This window comes from Hesperophylax consimilis, chromosome 1 (assembly GCF_061612785.1).
Source record: "Hesperophylax consimilis isolate HC1 chromosome 1, BYU_Hcon_1.0, whole genome shotgun sequence".
In the NCBI taxonomy this organism is placed as follows: Eukaryota; Metazoa; Arthropoda; class Insecta; order Trichoptera; family Limnephilidae; genus Hesperophylax; species Hesperophylax consimilis.
This window is the reverse complement of record NC_142836.1, coordinates 11,425,612-11,445,555: the sequence shown is the minus strand read 5'-3', so window position 1 is coordinate 11,445,555 and position 19,944 is coordinate 11,425,612. Positions and strand designations below refer to the sequence as shown.

The window sequence follows — 19,944 nt, the reverse complement described above, 5'->3', positions numbered from 1 at the left end:
TTTGACAACAGTTATGGTGTACATTATTTGTATAATTTTTTTTTAAATTGCTTGTTTTCAAAATTAATTATATGTTTCCACATCATGATAAACATTTGCGATGATATTGGATTACTTATATGACTTTTCAATAATAAACCAATCATTTCCTGTGTTAAAATAAAGTTTAAGTTAATTTAGCATTTAATTGTTACTTTTCAATTTCATTTCCGAATTGGAAAATACTACTCTATTCCCACAGCAACCCGATTAATGTCGTTTTTTGGAATAAGTTTGAAAATTTTATCATTATTAATTAATCGTGTTAGTACTAAAATATCAATCCAGATAATTATCTTTTTTTCAGATACTGCATTAGCAATTTAAACAATATTTGTGTTGTTTTAATATAACTTATCAATAATATGATGAAATGAGATATTAAAGGGTATAACAAACTAATTTTTAAGACTAATTTTATTTTGATTTGTTGTTTTACAATAATGATTTATTTCGTCAATCGACAATTTTAAACTAATAAAACTAACTATCCGTCACGCTATTTTGCCGCAAGGGTTGGTTGAGAGAATGGACCGTCTATGTGTTTTATTATCTATTGAATGTTTTCGATGCACGTTTGTTATTTTTCAGAGCAGTAATTAGAAACCTTTCTGAAAATCAAGAATAATGACTTATCACGGGTGGAAAGAAACTTCACCACATTAATTTTCAAGGAAACAAAACAATTCAGTCAAAAGTAACATTGTTAAAGTTTTGGAAATATTTTCCTCCAAGGCTTATTACTTTGTTGAGTTCATAAAATAAGAAATAAATACGTTTTATTATTTTAATATGTTCTAGAGTTTCATGTTAGCGAGACTCTTGAAATATAACAGCAATTTTCGTTGAATTGGCATGTTCGAGGGTTTCGTATTATAATATCTAGTAAAATTTTCCATCGAAAATGTAAGGAAGAATTAGTTACGTTTTTAAATGGCGTATATAAATCGCTTGGCGGTTGTTCAGTTTGGATAAAAAACACAAGATTCCCCGAAAATTTTTACTTCAGTGGCTTTATTGAAATCTTGAATATAAAATACCGTTACAAATATTTATCATGGATAAATTTCTATCTCTTTTTAACTCATTTTACCTCGCAAAGCTTTTAACAGCAAATATTTTTTACTCAAAAAGATTTAAGTCTAGAAATAAATACCATACAAATTAATTTGTATTCCGTCCCTCAACGGTAAATTATTTAGTGCGGTTATTATTTGGACAATTTAAGAAAAACACGATAACGATTATGGAGTCACTGAGTGTCTCCTAAAAAACCTTGATTCCATATGCTTATTTATAAATACCGTCAAAGATTTTACTGTGAAGTCTCACTGATGAATTCTAGTTAATTCACGGAGAAAAATACAGTACACATTTTAAAAAGTACTGCTATCTATAAGACAAATGTAAAACGAATCTTAATTTTAATGACTTGAAGCAGATGACAACCTCAATAAGAGAGTTGATAATCATCCATTCTAGGCAGCGACATTTCATTGCTGAAAGCCTCTCATTGCGCTAAGAAAAACGATTTTATTTTCCTGTTCTTTTTTTAATGTATTCAATTTAATTTTTATCTGCGTTTGTTTCGGGTAAATAAGGGGTCGTCTAATGAAAGACCGTCATTTGAACAAAAGTGTTGCTTGAAATGGCTTTGGTCATGTTGGTACTCCTCTTAACCTTTCTCTTGACTCTGTCCTTCAAATTCTATTTCATTAAGGGGTGCTTTAAATAGCTGACCGCCAAGCAGTGGGTTTATGGTCTGGTGTTAAAAAAAATTGACGGTTTCTTGGCTTACTATAGAAGACAACCTTATTGGACCATATACGAGTAGTTAGAATGAGTAGTATTTATGAAAAAAAAAACACTTGGGCTAACGTTTTTTCGTGGAATATTTTCTAAAAAGTGAAGAGTGCTAGCACATGGGTACCTTTGATCAAGATATTTCACTTAAACAGGATTTCCCAGTCGGATTGCAGAACATGATTTCCTAGCCAAACAAGCACAGCACTCCACTCAAGTAGTAAATAACTCATTAAACGATGCTGAAGATAAATACATTTTTAAAAGTGATTTATTTTTATAAATGAGAGTAATGTCAGCCTAACGGGGCTTTACAATTAGAGGGGTTGTTGGCGTAACTAGTAATTAGTGTAGAGTGGGGGGGGGATGGAACGTATTTTGAAAAGGAACATGTCCAAAATAAGATAACATTTTTTATTTATTTATTGATAATGGACTCATTATTAATAATCGTTTTCTTTAGTTTTAAGTTCTATATCTATTGGGTTTCATTTATAACTAAAACAATTTTATCATTATTTTCTGTAAAAAAATTTCAAACAGAATAAAACAGCAGACAACTTTGAATGCTTAACATACCGCTCCTAGCTATGTTAATCGAAAATCTGAAAATAAGGATGTAACTGAAGTTTTCAGGAATACTTTTTCCTCCGCACCAGTTCAACCCCAAACAATGGATACGCAGATTGATACACCAACGCATCAATCCAAACAACAGCCGTCCATTGTCATCTTACCTGGGATGATCCAGCAAGCAGTACGCAATATGGCAGGAGGAAAATCTGCAGGTCACGATGGACTTGTCATAGAATATGTAAAGCATGCGGCGGAGTACTTAAGTATTTAGTAATGGTCGCCTCTCTCATCAAATGGACACATTACGAAATAACTATCAAAAACCAGAATAATATTTATTCCAAAAGGCCGTCAACTGAACCTGATATCATACGTTAATTACAGGCCCATATTTCTTGATACAATAATTACAAAATCTTCGAAAAAGTGAAATTAAATTTAACAACAAAGACAAACTCTGTACAGAAGACTCACAAATGGGCTTCAACGCTGGTTGCTCCCCTGATATAGCCATATACAGCATAAAACAGACAATAAAATTCTACAAAGCAAGAAAAAACTACGGTGTAAGCATGCTTCCTAGATTTAAGCAAAGTTTTTGATAGGGTTAATCATAATAAGTTGTGGAAAAAACTGATCCAACAACAAGTACCACCGCAAATTGTAAATAATTTGAGTACATGTTACAATCAGCAGGAAAATTTTGTCAAATGTAATGATAACTTATCAGAAGCATTATTATTATTAATAATATGACGAATATTCCATCTATTTTTTTTTTCAAAACTATGATTGTTCGCCATAATGTGGTTAATTAAATAAAATCTGAAGCATTATTATTATTAAGACACTCAATGTCGAAATAACGAGTTGTTTTCCGATATAAAATGAAGAACAGCTTTCAAAGCCTTTAATGTATTATTTTTGGGAACTTTGCTTTCAGTTGAGTGGTCTGTATATCTGTTAAGCCTTCCGTCGATAGAATTGAAAAAATAAAATAAGAATTCATGACCATTTCGTTACAGCGTAAATATGTTTCATATTTCGGAACAACGGAAAAAATAACCCCAACATAAATAAAACATAAGACCCTTTCTAAGGCCTACAGCGAAAAACTGTTCTAAATACAAAAACTTTGCCCACCTTGAACAATGTAAAAAAATCCTTTATTATTTGTTTATTCGGCTTTGAAGCTCGGAATTTTCATTCTGTTATTTACGTTCGTTTGGCAAATGTATTTTGTATAAATTCAAATAAAACTCGAAATCATTTAAGGTAAAACCATGAGGATGTACTTAATGTCAACATATATTACTGCAAGATTGTGAAAGAAGATTAAAGAAAAAAGATGCAGAGTGAAATGAGTTGCATCTTCTTTAATCTGTGAATATTGGTACCAAACGTAATTCTATATCATTCTTCTTGTCCAAAAAATATTAATATGTTAAGAATTTTGAACTAGAAATACCAAAAATTGATTGCATGTCGTAACTTTTAAGATAATGTTTCAAACCAAAGGGTTTATATTGGTAATTTTATACTAGAAATGTTTTTTTTTTGCTTTGAGGCCTTACGAATATGCTTTTTAGGTTTTCAAACATTTTCATTTCTTTCGGCTGAAATCATTCCAAAACTGCAAAATTGAGAATATAAAATAAATAAAACCTCTGCTCTGATCTGTCACCTATTAAAAAAACAGAATTTAAAACCATTTTCGAGTGGCTCAATGAAATTACTAGTATGTAATTATTTTTAAAGAACATCATTATATTTGACCAAGAATGTAAATCTCTTGAAAACTTTATTTTTTTTATTATAAAATAAAACATTTTTCATTTTTCATTAATATAAATTTCTCTGACACCACATCTTTCATAAGAAAGTTCGGGGATAGTTTATAAACGGCATATTTGAGATGTTCTGACATGTTTGGCTTGCGATGCCGCAGGCCGCCTCGAAGCATCAAGCTCTTCTTATTTTGTGATTTTCCCCGAAAAGTTTCATGAAATTGTTTCACAAACGCAAGAAAGAACTTTTGCACTTAAAACAACTTCAATTTCAGCTTGTGGTACCCACGTCACTTTCGTTCTAGAACCACCTTTCATTTAACCTCATTTTTACCAGTTCCAAATCTCTCATTGGATACTAAGATGACACGCAAGCGTTATTGGAATATTTGATTTACACATTTATTTGAGAAAAACATCATGTATTAAAAAAAAGCGTTCTCAGTAAATAAAATAATATTCACTTTTGTGGTTTGACTTTCCATAAAAAAACGGCGCATACAAAACGTATTCAAACATCGCAATTATTTATCTATTAAACTTACCTATAATATTCTGTAATATATAGAGTGTCTGCTTATGTCGGGTAGCAATTTGATTAGAATACAAGCCCACAGTTTAATTCTTAGGCTAGTTTGGTCACTGTCTACATAAGATATCTAAAAACTATTAATTCCCTTTTTCCACCCCTTAGATTAGTATTTTGATTATTTTTTATGAAACTTTGCACACCTGACGTTCTAATTAAGTGGAAAATTACTGACTACTTCTGATTTCGACATTGTCTTTTCGGATTTGTTTTTTATAAAAATTTACAGTTCTGAGATTGGTGAAATTTTTGTACGATTGACCTCTAAACAAGAGAAAGGTCACCGTTCACATAAGATTTAAAAAACACCACACCCATCTTGTTTTCACACCCTAAAGTAGAATTTTGATACATCATGTTGAAAATTTGCAAACTTGACTCAAAACTCAGTGAAGGTCTTAGGTCAACGCTCAAAGTACGAAGCTCAAGCTAAAACTCATAGCTAGAAGCTCAAAACCCAATGCACAAAATTCGAAGCTCAAATCTCACAGCACGAAGCTCTGAACTCAAAGCTTAAATCTTAAATCTCCTACCTAAAAACTAAAAGTGCAAAGCTCATAGCTTAAAGCACAAAACAAATCTTTAACCAAAGTTGTTGTCGTGGTTAAGCTCCCCACGCATTGAGCGAAGGATGCAGATGATACGGCTACCACGCTGAGGAACGATCCGTCAATTTAAATTTCAAATTAATTTATTTTTCTTGAAATGTAATTTTGCATAATTTTTCTCACCAAATATGGCAGACTGGAATAGCAACGTCCATTTATCCAATAAGGATATTGATTTATAAATTAAAAGTGAATTGTAGAAAAAGTTTGGGCGCCCAACGAAAACATGACACGATCAAGTAAATCAAATGATTATGTGTGACAAAATAAGTTATAGGCGATGAAAGAAGAGAAGGGTATAAGCAGAATATATGAATGATAGAAGAAGTTGAGGTCGCCCGAGGAAAACATGAAACAAATACTTATCCGTAGTATAGCGAGGCGTATGTACAAGGCTGATGTAGATTGGATAAAAAAATGGATAAGATTAAGAAAGGGATGCTTAGATTATTTAGGCATAGAAGAATGGAGTGTTATGAGACTATATGACGTGGAAGTGAATGCTAGAAGAAGACGGCGACGCCCGAAGAAGATTATTATTTCCACCTTAAAACTATACAACTTCGCCGGGTCAACTTCAGCTTATTTCATATTAATCATTCATTTGAAATATTTCCCCACCTTTAGTTAATAATATTTATATCTGTTGCATTTTTATAAATTTCCCTATTATTCATAGTAAAATTCGAAAATATTTTTATGACTACTTGCTTTAAATTTCAGCTAATGACTGGTATTTTATAAGCATGATATATATTTAAGATAATAGAACTATTATAATTATATGCTTGCTAACGTAAATAGCCATATGGGAATGTTAAGGCCTTTATATTTAGAATTATTTGAAGTGTTTACACTTCTTAACTTCGTAACACCTCTTAATCAATAGTTTATCCAGTGTTAATAATATGAATCACCAATTTGAGCCTAATCAGGTTGGGATGTCTCTATATGCCATCTTGACGTAGATCAATAATTGGCCGAAAGACTGTTTCTAAACATAAGTTCATTCAGTATACCTCTGACCGCAATGTCTTGATTAGCACAAAAATAATGATTTTGTGTTTGAAGTCCCCAATGGAAAATCTCAATTTTATTATACACATAAACTGTGCAGATCAGTTATATCAACAAACTCATCGGCTATTGAAGTACTGAAATAACAAAAACGCATTCCTGATCATGAATCTGATATTCAAAATTAGTGAATATTCAACGTATGTATTGAGACACGGTGAAAACTTGAGAAGCAAATGTGTTTTTTTTTCTGTGAAAAAATTTACTGTTACGAAATTAGATCAAAATTTTGATTTTTTTCTTAAAATTAGTTTATCATGATCCAGGAAGATGTGACGTTCTCAAGTGTATCAAATATTTACTGTATTTTTACGATGTATAAATGTGGATGAAGCTAAAAGTGTATGCCAGTCTTGAGGGTAGTAGTTAGTTAGCTTAATACATAAAATGTTGTCGCATTTTTTTCGGTCTAATGTTTTCTTTTTATGTTTTTTCTTTTTTTTCCAGAATAATAGTTCCATACACAAATTAGTGTCATTTTAAATACCCGCTTAAGCATTACTTTGAGCAGTAGTTACGTGAAAATAATAAATTATATTTATTTGGTATTTTGTAAAACGCCCTTAACGTGAAACTCAAGCAAAATTAAGCTCTAGAAATAAGCTTTGTATAAAATAAATAATTTATTTAATTTTTAATTATCTTAAAACAAGGATAAAGTGGTCCTCTTTTTATTAAGCACTTCATCAAAATCCGCCTGATGAATTTGTAATGAAGCACTTGTTTTTTCGTTTTTGTATTAACCAGATAAAATCTTATATATAAAGTCAATATTTAACATTTTTCAATGTCGTTTGTGGATTGTAACTAACCACTATTTTACCGACTGCACACTTCAATAATGACATTCTGTCGGGTAAAACTGGAATAATGCTAGCTTAATAATGCTTTCGGAAGACGAAACAGATGTCAAACGAATTTATAATTAGGTAACACGACATAACTTATTTATGGAAAAACTGTTTTTTTTTCATTGAGTTTAATATAAAAATCTATAACAATAATTAAAATGGAGTTCTACATATTTAACGTGATGACAATAAATAAATAATAGAAAATAATGCCTCAACAATGAAACTACTTTGCGGATGAAACATTAAAGGATGTAATCTATTTATTGATATATATATATATAAATTATGTACATTTTTATAAATATAAATTGTGTATAAATATTTAAAAATATATTATTTGAAATATCCAATGTTTTAAAAATGTTGTGTTCTTTCGGGGAGATTAAAAAAAGGCCAATTAACTCTGTTGGTTTTCACAAAACATATTCACATGTTTTTTCTCCGCCTCTCTTTTTGCACTGAGACACAAAAGCTTGTCGTCTTCGCTCATCGCCTACTTGTTATAACAATGCAATATTAGCGTTATTATGGTTATATCCAGCACGATTTTGATGAAATGGGAAAGCTTTTTCAAAAATAAATGGGCCCTATAATATTTTTGTTCGGGTTAAGCGATGGCGCCTCCGCGACGTACGTTATAATAATGTGGGTGATATTTTTTTCAGGCCGGAGCAGAGCACGCGCGAACTGTGAAATAATGATACATCGTCAGTGGAGATGGATGGGGAAAACAGAATCATACTCAACGTGGGGGGCATAAGGTACAGTATACTTAAATCTTTTGTGATCCTTATATTTTTGTATGTCTCATCATCTGGACCCAAAATAATGACGAGGTGAGACCCACATGGTGTCCTTATAACTTTCCTTCTTGTAGCAGGTGCAACAAGGATCTCTAAAAATTATTTATGGTAAAATTCTTACTTAAATTCCGGTATAATTTATTTTTATTTTTTATTGCTAGTTTTAAAAGAAAATTATTTGTTTTTTTTTTGTTTTTCTGTGTAGTTTTATATTTATCGTAAGCCATAACTTAACATAATTAATAAAATTATTTACTATTTCCAAACCTTAACTCCAAGAATAATTACATTTTTTAAACTTATTACCATAATTTTGCACAAAATTTTATTATATGTGTTGCTTTCTTACAATTAACTCCATTTATCTTCTTATGTTCAATTATTGTAATCAATGTAAATGTATATTTTCATGTAAAAGCCCATTAGGGCGTAAATAAAATAATAAATAAATAAATAAATAAATAAATAAATAATTACGGTGATCAGTTATCAATTTTCTCATGATTATAATCCTGTTTCCTTCAATAGTATTTTTTTTTTTAAATAACTAAACGAGTGTCTTTATTATAATTATATGGTGTTTGTTTGAATTATTTAACAATAAATAAGTTTGCACCCAAAGTACAAATTCAACTAACACATAAAGTTTTACTTACAAAACAAGAATGAAGAACCCGCCAAAACTCGGCGTGACACCAGAAAAGTCGCCTGTACGCATAGTTTTATGTAGTTTTATAAAAACTTATTTAAATATTCATAATCGGCGTTTTGTTGATCTTTGTGAATATTTTTCATTGGATTTCCTTATTCTTTGATGCTACATCTACGATTCACAGATGACCGGAGTAAGTGAAACAATGGTATCACAACATAGAGATAAGTTGCGAGGTTGTAGATAACAGGATAGGAGGTGTGTGATATGCCCTGCGGGCGTATTTCGTGATCCAAATATCTGCCTAAGCGAGGCTTTAATTTACAATACAAAACTGTGTTTACAAAATTCAAATGGGAAGTGATACAGAGCTATTAGGTAACATTTTTGTATTGAGGGCACTTCTATGTTTTTTACATAGTTCGAAATATCCCAGTTAATCAAACCTATTCAATAAACAGCCAAATCCGTCCCGAACAGCGATTGTATTTTTAATATTTCTCACATACTGGAGCGATATTTAAGTTTTCTTTCAATAAAGAACATGGTTTAAAATTGAAAAATTGTTATAGTCACACTAGATTCGTGTAGTAGCTCTTGTTTAGAGTTTAGATCCTGGTATCACACCTGCCCTGACGATGGACACAGTTAAGCCGCCCAAAACGTTAGCCTGTCCAAGCGTTATACTCGAAAATTTAATAAACATTATTTTATATTTAGGTTCTCGGACAAATAAATTTTCCTCTACTGTACACCATGGCCAATCTATATTCTGATATTATGAGCAAAGGTCTTCCAAAATGTCAATGTTAATTACTTTGTTCACTTCAGTGATTCGACGTATTGACGCGTGTCATGTCGTCAGAATCGTAGTCCACAAGACTTAATTACATAGATATGTGTTGAAACAGTAATGTACTTAAGTGAACTCATTCACTATAATGTGTTAAAAATTTTCTTACATATTTGCCTAGAAATGACACTATGAATTTATCTATGTAGAGCAGAAATACAATAGGAAGTTAGGTGAGACATGTAGAAACGTCTTTTGTTATTATTTACTCTTTCGATAAATGCTTAAAGAACGCAAGTCGGAAGAGATACTGTTTGTATGCCATACATTTTGTAAACCACATTAAGGTGGAATCACGTGTCAATAATTCAATCGCTTAAAAGGCACAACCAGAATCTATTGTACCATTTTCTTTCTTTGTATTTCACCTTTTCGTATTCGTTTCGGTTCTGTTTTTCAAATATCTTCTCACAAATACGAGAATAATTGAATAAATTTCTCTGAATACTACAAAAAAATCAATTGTCTATGTTGACCTTGCACTTCAATTAATGTATGTGATTTATTAGATTTGACGGTGGTTTTATCGCAATGCAAACCCCTAGACAGCAAACTAATTTTGTTAATAATAAATATATATAATTTATTTATTAATTAATATTTGGGAATCGTGTAAACAATCAAAGTAACTAATCTAATATAATAATAAGGAAGTTGGTTGAAGAATTTCTGCATTAGAAAAGTTTCTTATTTCTCTTACCTATTTATTACAAATTTGTAAAAATTATCATTGAAACCAATTCTTCATCACATATACCATACCAAAATTATATCTTTCTCAGAACGCTATCTAATAAATCAATTACATTTAAATGTTTTACAACCCATTTATTTAACTACTTCGACCGTTGCTCATAAATAATATTTTTTAATGGTTTCTTTTAGGTTTTCTTTTCCCTGTGGATAATTGCTTCACAGATTTAGTATTGGATTCTCAGACTGACAAAAAATATTAACGATAATAACGACTGAATACGTTACTAGAGAAGAAAGACACCGATTACAATACTAACTACATAACATAGGTACTTACTTGCTTTCCAAGGAGCGAGATCATAATAAATCACATACACAAAGGGGAGGAAGATATAATGTATCGTAATAATAGAGACTAGATATCATTTTGGTTGGAAGAAACCATAAAACAGCATGATCTTTTATAGAATGGATGCTAATGGAAAGTAAAATTAAGCCGCATGAAAAAATATGGGATTATTAGTGTAAAAAATATTCTCATTTATATTTTTTGGAAATTACTGATTTTTTATATATCAGGATATTACCACTTACATAAGATGTCTTATAATGGTGATATAGAATATTTTTTTTATTCTTCCAAATGATTAATTTTTATTAATAAACACATCTAGCCATAATTTAAAGAATTGTAAAAAGCATTCACTTTGTGGCTCATCATAATTTATAATAAAAACACATAAATTTGTTTTTGACCACGATAGTTTTATTTTCACTCTACCGGTTTCGGAAGATCCCTTCCTTCGTCAGGAGAATATTTAAAACTTTAAAACAGTTAAAACTGTTTTAAATATTCTCCTGACGAAGGAAGGGATCTTCCGAAACCGGTAGAGTGAAAATAAAACTATCGTGGTCAAAAACAAATTTATGTGTTTTTATTATAATTTAAAGAACTTGAAAATAGAAACCAAATAATAATATTTACTCATTTTAAATATATGCTCTCATTATGCTATATTATTACTGTTATGTCTGCTTTAAATGTATCTTATGTAAAATAAAAAATAAATAAAATAAATAAATATAATACGTATGGAAAAATTGTAGGGAAATAACCATAATTTATTGCATAAACTTTTTACTCGGAAATTAATAAGAGCACTGGCAATAAAAATAAAAGTAAAATATTTTCACCATGGGCCTAGGACCTTTACAGAAATAATTTAAATAACGTAAATAAATTAAATAATATTAATAATTTAAATAAAATAAATAAATCAAATAATATAAATGATTTAAATAGTATAAATATTATTATAGGATTATTGTAGGGTAACGAAGGACTTTTTAAATATTTATATTGAGGGATCAGTAGAATTTATAGGTCCAATTAGAAGTTCTGATATAAAAATATCTGGAGTCGGTGAATTATTTTCCCATTTAATCTCTGGTGATTTGACGTGTTGTATTTGTATTATTTTGTATTTATTATGTTTATATAATGCACTTGCATAATGTAGATTGTAGATCATTTGTGGAAAAAGTGTGTGGAAGGGTTTAGTTTTTCCTGTTGGTAAGATTTAACCCGAACATAAAGTCGGAAAAATATAAATAAGTGGCTTCACCACAGTTTGTAAATGCAGTCAAAAAGCGAAATGGCTGTCACGCGTGGTAAAAAACTTTATGTTGAACTTGCCCCTTGTTTACGTTAAATCCCCCATATCAATATTGTGCATAGTATACTATGCCACATGTGTATATGCTGTATGGTTTAATTAAAATTAATTGCATAATTTTATGTTGAGTTGTTAACTGTTAATGTTACAAGAGATTATTTAAGTACACATAGTGAGTTCCTTTACATATGTAAGGATATTAGAGTAAAGAGCGCTTGGGGTAAGATATATTTTGGTTGTGAAATGAATTTACTGCATTTTTTATCGTAAATCGTACTAATTTATCGTAAATCAAAGAGAATTAACAATAGTTTTAGTGAAATATTTCAGTTTTTGAATACGAATTTAAGGAAAAACACAACTTGGATAAAAAAATAAATTATTTTTTGTGTCCTATAGCGCATTTGCGAGATTTTTGGCATTGCATATACACTGCATAAATGGTACAATTATAACGTCTTAGGCTATATTACCTGTAATTGTTATAAATAAATGTACAAATTATATAAATAAATAAATAAACTTGGTTCCAAATGTCTTGTACTCATTAGTTTGATTATACTATAAAATTAGATTTATTGAGTAATATTTATATCGGTACGTAACTAAATTAAATAAATCCTTTTAAAGTGTTTTCTTGGTACAAAATCAAAAACAAAAAACCGGGCCAAAACTTTTAGGAAGAATACATATCTGAACTATTGTCTCATTAACAATATTTTAAGAAATCACAAATTAAACAGATTACTCAGAACGATTGCCGCAGAGTCTAACATTTCTTTATTCCAAGCCAAGGTCGACTATTTCCAAAACCCTAACAGAGTGCGTAAAAACACAAAATCTTTTCAATATTTTCTTTACTCATTATCTTGTATCTTAAAAAGGTTTTTTAAAGTCTGAAACAGTGTTAGAGCGAAATCTAATTATGATAATAGAGAGACTATCCGTTTTTCTAAGAGAACGATTAATCTAGCTAGGACCCCTCTGAGAGTTTTTCGCTAATGGTTCTTACCCACGATCAGTGTCTGGTAAACGCTGCGGGCGTCCAATTTACGCCATCTTAAAGTTTCCATCTACTTCCACCCACCAAAGGATTTAAATTTCGTAAGGGATGATTGATAGCGTTACAATCACGATAATTACTTGTGAATTCTCACTGATAATTAAGGCTGTGTTTAACAAAGCCATCGCGGTGAGCATTTATGGAATAGGAAAGAGAAAAATTGGATTAGACTGTCAGTTACCGCCTTAAATGAAACCTCCTTCACTCCTTTTATTCCTTCTCCCATTTTATCCCCCCATCAGCTCTATTCGTTAGGACTTTTAACTAAATTTTTTAATAGGCTAGGTGTAGACGCCTTCATACATTGATTTTTCGTGACAGTAGTAAGTAAAGTATTTTCATTTCCGAGATAGATATATTGTAAGAATTGCTTGATTGAATAGATCTGGGGGTCTATCATAGTGAAATCGATTACTTTACTATATCAAAACGAACGGTATAACTATCGATGATTGTATACCGAATTCCCAAGCACGGTCCCGATGATTGATATCCAGGTCGATGTTGATAACGCAATAAATCATAATCGACAGACACACATGCAATACTGGTGCATCTCTCTGTAAATTGACTCTCCCAAACGTCAGACGGCTATGTAAAAGTAAAGAATGCTAATGAAGTGATCATGTCGAATTAAAATATTAACTTTAATATGCATTGGCATTCCGCATGTACTTTGAGTCATTTAGTTCATGAGGTCATTAGTCATAGCATAAAACTTTTATTTCTCGAAGGAACTTAACGGAATCAATTGATCGCGTCTTAGATGAATTAATTAATTATATGGATCATGTATATGATTGCAGTTCTAAGAGGATAGGAAGTTCACCTCCGTTCATTAACAAGCCAATTATTTTGCATAACCAACGAAATTATCCAAAAAGTCGTGTATATTGACAGCTTATCTGCGCTAAAAGGTGCAGCTTTTGTCTACCGATTGACAGAATTATATTCTGACCGTAGTCGCAAATATCGCTAACTGACCATAAATGACGGATTTTGTCAATATCGTATTAACATAGAGATTTATTGATCATCCGTTCTAGACTTCCTAAACAAACTTCGTTACTGGGGGCTAAGATCTTAGACTCTGGGCAGAGATCGCGAGCTTAAAATTATTCGATGCACGGTTTTTCTAACATAATATATTAAAAAAGTGAGTTTGTACTTTGACTTAGGTTGCAAGGCAGTATCAAGCTATAGTGAAAAAATATTAAAATCTAATCTAGTATTATTATGTTAATGACTTTACACTTAAGGATTGTTGTAAACCGAAGTGGCGCCATCTGTTATTTTGAAAAAAAAAATTAAAGTTTTCAAAACGCGGCAGCGATTTTTTATCTGATAGTATTAATAATTGATTAAAATGCATTTAGTCGTATTTAGTGACAGTATCAAATACTTAATAGCCAAGATCTTCCTCATACTTTCTTTTGCTTGTCAAAATTCCCAGCCGCGTAAGGCGAAGTTCCATTATATTCGTACTCTTGTGTTGTGTCATATACAAAATAAACATCCCGCACAATTCCCAGCCGTTTATTTAGAAGTTCTATATTTTAAAAATTCCCGTAATATTGAGTTTTGTCACATACAAAATAAATAACCCCCTACAATTCCCAGCTGTGTATGGAGAAGTTCCACTGTCTCCGTACTCTTGTGTTGTGTCACATACAAAATAAATATCCTGTACAATTTCCAGCCGTTTATGGAGAAGTTCCACTGTCTCCGTACTCTTGTGTTTTGTCACATGCAAAATAAATAACCCCCACAATTCACGATATAAAATTATTCAACGAATAAGCTCACTAGGTAGTTGATCGCCAATCTTTGTTATCGTGACGTGTAGATTGGTTTCTTGGGTTCCACATACATTTATTTATTTATTTAGTACAACGCATTGTGCCTACATTCCTGGCAAAGAAATATCTATTCCACTTTATTTTTTCTCCCCTTACCAAACCCAGAACCTACTATCACACATCATGCCAAAAAATTTGTAAATATAGTGTTAGACTGTACTTGACCGGTCAGTGGTTGAGTGGGCATAGCGCTTGGGTCTCACCCGAGCGTCGCGTGTTCGATTCCTCGGCTGGCTAAGTCCTCCATCACAACACAAGCAACATTTTCGGCTTTTTGTGGTGGTAGTAGGAGATTTTCAAACATTGTTGGGTTATTCGTAACCTGGGAATGTTTGTCTTTCTTTTAAAAATAAAAAATAAAATAAAAAAATTAATTTTAAAATTTAAAATTTAAAAGTGTTACCTAACGAACTTTATACAATTATCATAGTATGCAATTTGTAATTGGGTGGAAACTAAAAATCACTGCTATTCTTAAGTGAAAAAAAAGTCCAGGTAAGTTTTTTAGAACACCAATCATGAGATAAAAAACATTACGAAAATGAAAAAAAATACGTCCTAATTTTTTACATAGCAACCGTTTTTTCAAAACCATGTGTATCCAAATTATGAAACTATTATATTTTATTCTCAGATATGATCTAATACTATCGGAACAAATTAAAAAGAGATAAACTCTAATTACTAAATACACAGAAATCTCTTATATAGTGAAAAAATATAATAATAAAAAATAACTTGTTCATAGCTTCTGTAAAAGAAGTGATTTTCAAGCTTGACTCGACCAACGCGTCTTACCCGTATGACTATCAAGCTTGGCTCAACCAACGTCTCTTACCAGTCTGACCAGACTATCAATTATCTAATCTAGGTAGGCTAGGTACATAGGTTATTCATTTTCAAGCTTGGCTCAACCAACGTGTCTTACCCGTCTGACTATCAAATATCTCATGTCTTTGCAATTTCGTCTGGGATGAATATTAAAGTAATATGGTTATATAATATTAATAATTTCTAATGATGTAGGTATGAGTAATAATAACAAAGAATCCAAAATGGGAAAAAAGTGTAGGAGGGATGTATAGAAAAAAATTAAATCAATAAAAACACGAATTATAAAAGACTATCAATAAAAGTTTGATGAAAAAATGTCAAATAATGTTTAAATGATTTGTCACACTAAAAAACATAGATTTTTACGTTGGCAAAGATTCCTAAAAATGTCCAAAATTAGCAATTGTTTGTAGTGGGTATAAGTTGTGGTTGCACGAGTCAGTTATTTGCTTCATTAGTGTTGTTCGCTTCTTTACGAAAAAGCGTTGTGTGCGTGATGTCATTGGAACAAACCAATGACAGATAGCAATTCGGGAGTATTTTTTTTATTATTTAGAAGATTATGTAGAAATAGAAGATCCCAATGTGAATTGTAGTATTTCTTGAAAAATTATTAGAAATTTTATTCCGTTTACTTTCCACTACAACTACGTATATTTTATACTGAGGATTCAACAATGTAGGAGCATACTGTGTTATGTCTTTTAACTCGTTCCGAAAACATTTTTGTAATGTTTATCGCATCCTACGCGGAATAACAAATAATGTTCCCGTAATATAATTTGCTGGAAATAAGGAAGATTGACACAATTAAGAAGACGACAGGAAATTCAATATTCTTGTTAGAGTGCTACTCCTTTAGTAAGTTAGAATGATAGGAATATACAGTCGCTTTCCCTTAATTTATTTTTGGGAAATTTGACGGTGGTAAAACGTTTAATAAAATTTATGTTTCGAGTATGGAAATGTTTAACTAATGGAGTCTCGTTATTTCGAAACATACCTGAATACTCATTTTCTGTAGGGATATCTATATTAAAATAGCCAACCTAAAAGAATTTATGTAACTCTAGTCCCATTCATCGAAAAAAACCGTGAAGCCGAAAATATAGTTTTTTTTAAATTTTATTTACAGAAATAAAAATCGTACTTGGAACGCGTTGTATCACAAAATTTGAACATTTCGTAAAATTTAAAATTTAAAATTCATGTTCGATTATATTATCCATGTACTGTAAGCAACCAGCCCTTGATGAAATAAAAACAGAACTTCAAAGTAACGCTCACGGAACTTGAATTTTTACTTTGAAATTTCATTAATTGTTAAAATTTTGTGAAACAACCCGTCCTTAATCTATCGCTCGACGTTTACACATTTACTTGAGCTTGTTCCTACACATGTATTATTATAATGGTTGTTAATAAGATAATAATCTTTTTTTCTCTAAGATTTGTGTAAAAAATATTTGTGAAGGTTAATTGCTATTTTTTTTATTGTCTTATTTATTGCTGTCCGTATATATATATATATATATATATATATATATATATATATATATATATATATATATATTATTTTTTATGTACCCACATAATACCTCTGTCGACCTCCCACTGCGACGTGCTCGGATTCATTCCTTAGCTTGCCAAGTTCTTCATCATTGTGTGTGCATATTGGGAGTAAGAGAAAAAAAAGTGGGTGTGTCAAGCCTACGCAAGACAGAAGTGAAACTTCTTTTGTTAAACCGTATGAACCACAATCAATTACGTATTTCACTCGTATTACACTCACGACGCAGTATACTAACCAAGCAGCTGATGCTTGGCGTGGCGCAGTTCGCTGGTGTCTGAGAGAGAGGAAAGAAGAGAAGAGAGAGAACGTTCGTGAGCGGCTCCCCCACCTCAACAAGCGCATATGGTGAGAGAGGGACAGTGAACGGTGAGCGGTGGTGGGGGTACCCGCATTTTCGTGTCGATCCTGACTCGGTTTTACTCCGTCCATCGAAAATCCATTACGCGCCTAAAGAAGTTTCACTTCAATATAATATATTTTTAAAAATAATGTACAATGTACAGAAATAGAATCCCACACAAGATCGCGTAGTGCGCTCTAGCGAACGGATATTTTATCAGAGGGAGATAGTTTTAATTTTTTTTTCTGTAAATTATTACATATTATCAAAATAAATAAATTAATTAAATAAATGTAATACAATTATCATAATATACGGATTAGATAATAATTTTAATCCAACACAATAACGCAAAGCGCGCTCTAGCGGAGTAATGTTTTATCACAGTGAGATAAGTGTTTTTATTATTTTGCAATATTATTTTCTTTTAAAAAATGTTCTGACCTACTAAAAAATAAGATATTGAATGAAAAAGGCGTTAAAAACAAAAAAATAATGTGCGATGGCCGAGAATCGAACTCGGATCAACTGCTTGGAAGGCAACTATGCTGACCATTACACCACCAACGCCAGTTGTCGGGATGAGCTAAGAAGCATTTATATGTTACTTCAAAACTTTGAAAATTATTACATATTATCAAAATAAATAAATTAATTAAATAAATGTAATACAATTATCATAATATACGGATTAGATAATAATTTTAATCCAACACAATAACGCAAAGCGCGCTCTAGCGGAGTAATGTTTTATCACAGTGAGATAAGTGTTTTTATTATTTTGCAATATTATTTTCTTTTAAAAAATGTTCTGACCTACTAAAAAATAAGATATTGAATGAAAAAGGCGTTAAAAACAAAAAAATAATGTGCGATGGCCGAGAATCGAACTCGGATCAACTGCTTGGAAGGCAACTATGCTGACCATTACACCACCAACGCCAGTTGTCGGGATGAGCTAAGAAGCATTTATATGTTACTTCAAAACTTTGACTAGATCAAATGAACTTTAATCGGTGGTGGGGGTACCCGCATTTTCGTTTCGATCGTGACTCGGTTTTACTCCGTCCCCGAAAATTCATTACGCGCCTAAAGAAGTTTCACTTCAAAAATGTGTTGTTGACGGAGCGTAGCAAAGTCCTGTTTTAATTCGATCGTCTATCTGTTAATTTGTTTGTGTGTCCCGTTTTCGTTTTCGAAAATCTGCTGCAACCAACATCATTATACAAGCAAGCCTTATTTTGTCTAGATGGCTAACTTTAAATAGGAGACTTACTTTAATTATAGCACAGAAAATATTATTTTTAAATTTTGCTTGTTTTGACTTTTTTATTCGATTTTTTTCAATTTTATGGCACCTGACTGAAGACAGTTTGAAAAATTAATTGTCATTGAGACAGTGACGTTTCTTTGGACAAATTGTAGAATTTATCATTTTACAAAAAAATGGTAGGGGTATAAAATTTTATACAAATTAGGAGACCTTTAAATACAAATATGTCTGAATACTTACTTCGCAACCAAATATGTATATTTAATCAAAAAAAATACACCATATAGTACTATGTTTAACTTTCCGTTCTTACTTAACGTTTCCTGCAATCCATCCCATCCCATGATATTATATTCGTGTTATATTGGCTTTCTTAGATGTTAAATAAATATTATATGTAGTTATTATTGTAATTTTTATTATAATGTAAAATCATCATAGATGTAACTTTTCATCATACCCTGCGGTTTGTAAATTTACTTGTTATTAGATATGTGTTGTTGTACCACTCCTCGAAATATTAAAAATCAATTTGTTGTCCTTTTCAAATATTTTGTCCAAATCTTTTATTCTTTTAAAGTACATTATATTCTTTCTCCCTCTGTCTGTCTACTTATATACTCGATGAGTAAGTCTAAGAATTTAGTTATTATTATATCCTGAAGATACTTGACTTAAGCGAAACCGGTCGATATGAAAAATAATAAAAGTTCGTGGTTAAATACAAAATGTTTTATTCTATTTATAAAAATAATGCCTTGCCACAAAATAATTTCTTCTTACGACAAAAAAACATATTGTCTAAAAATAATGTAAGTAGGTATTTAATCAATTTCTGGATAATTCAGAGTGGAAGATACTACCAGTATCGCCCTGGTGTAAGACCACCATTCAGAATTGAAACGTTGCTCCAAATGGTTTTAGCCGTGTTTATTGACTAGATCTGAATAGCCAGGTACTTCCCCACCTTCCTCTTTCCCTTCCCCACT

At 31.1% G+C, this 19,944-nt stretch overlaps 1 protein-coding gene across 1 annotated transcript in view; it reads left to right on the top strand.

Moving 5' to 3' along the window:
• The window catches only part of LOC149426277 (uncharacterized), a 375,377-nt gene that overhangs the window by 36,957 nt on the left and 318,476 nt on the right, over positions 1-19,944 (top strand). Inside the window, exon 2 of the mRNA XM_089648535.1 lies at positions 7,999-8,094. Within this exon, the coding sequence (XP_089504661.1) occupies positions 8,051-8,094 (44 nt within the window). The 5' untranslated portion in view covers positions 7,999-8,050. The remainder of the gene's footprint in view (positions 1-7,998; positions 8,095-19,944) is intronic.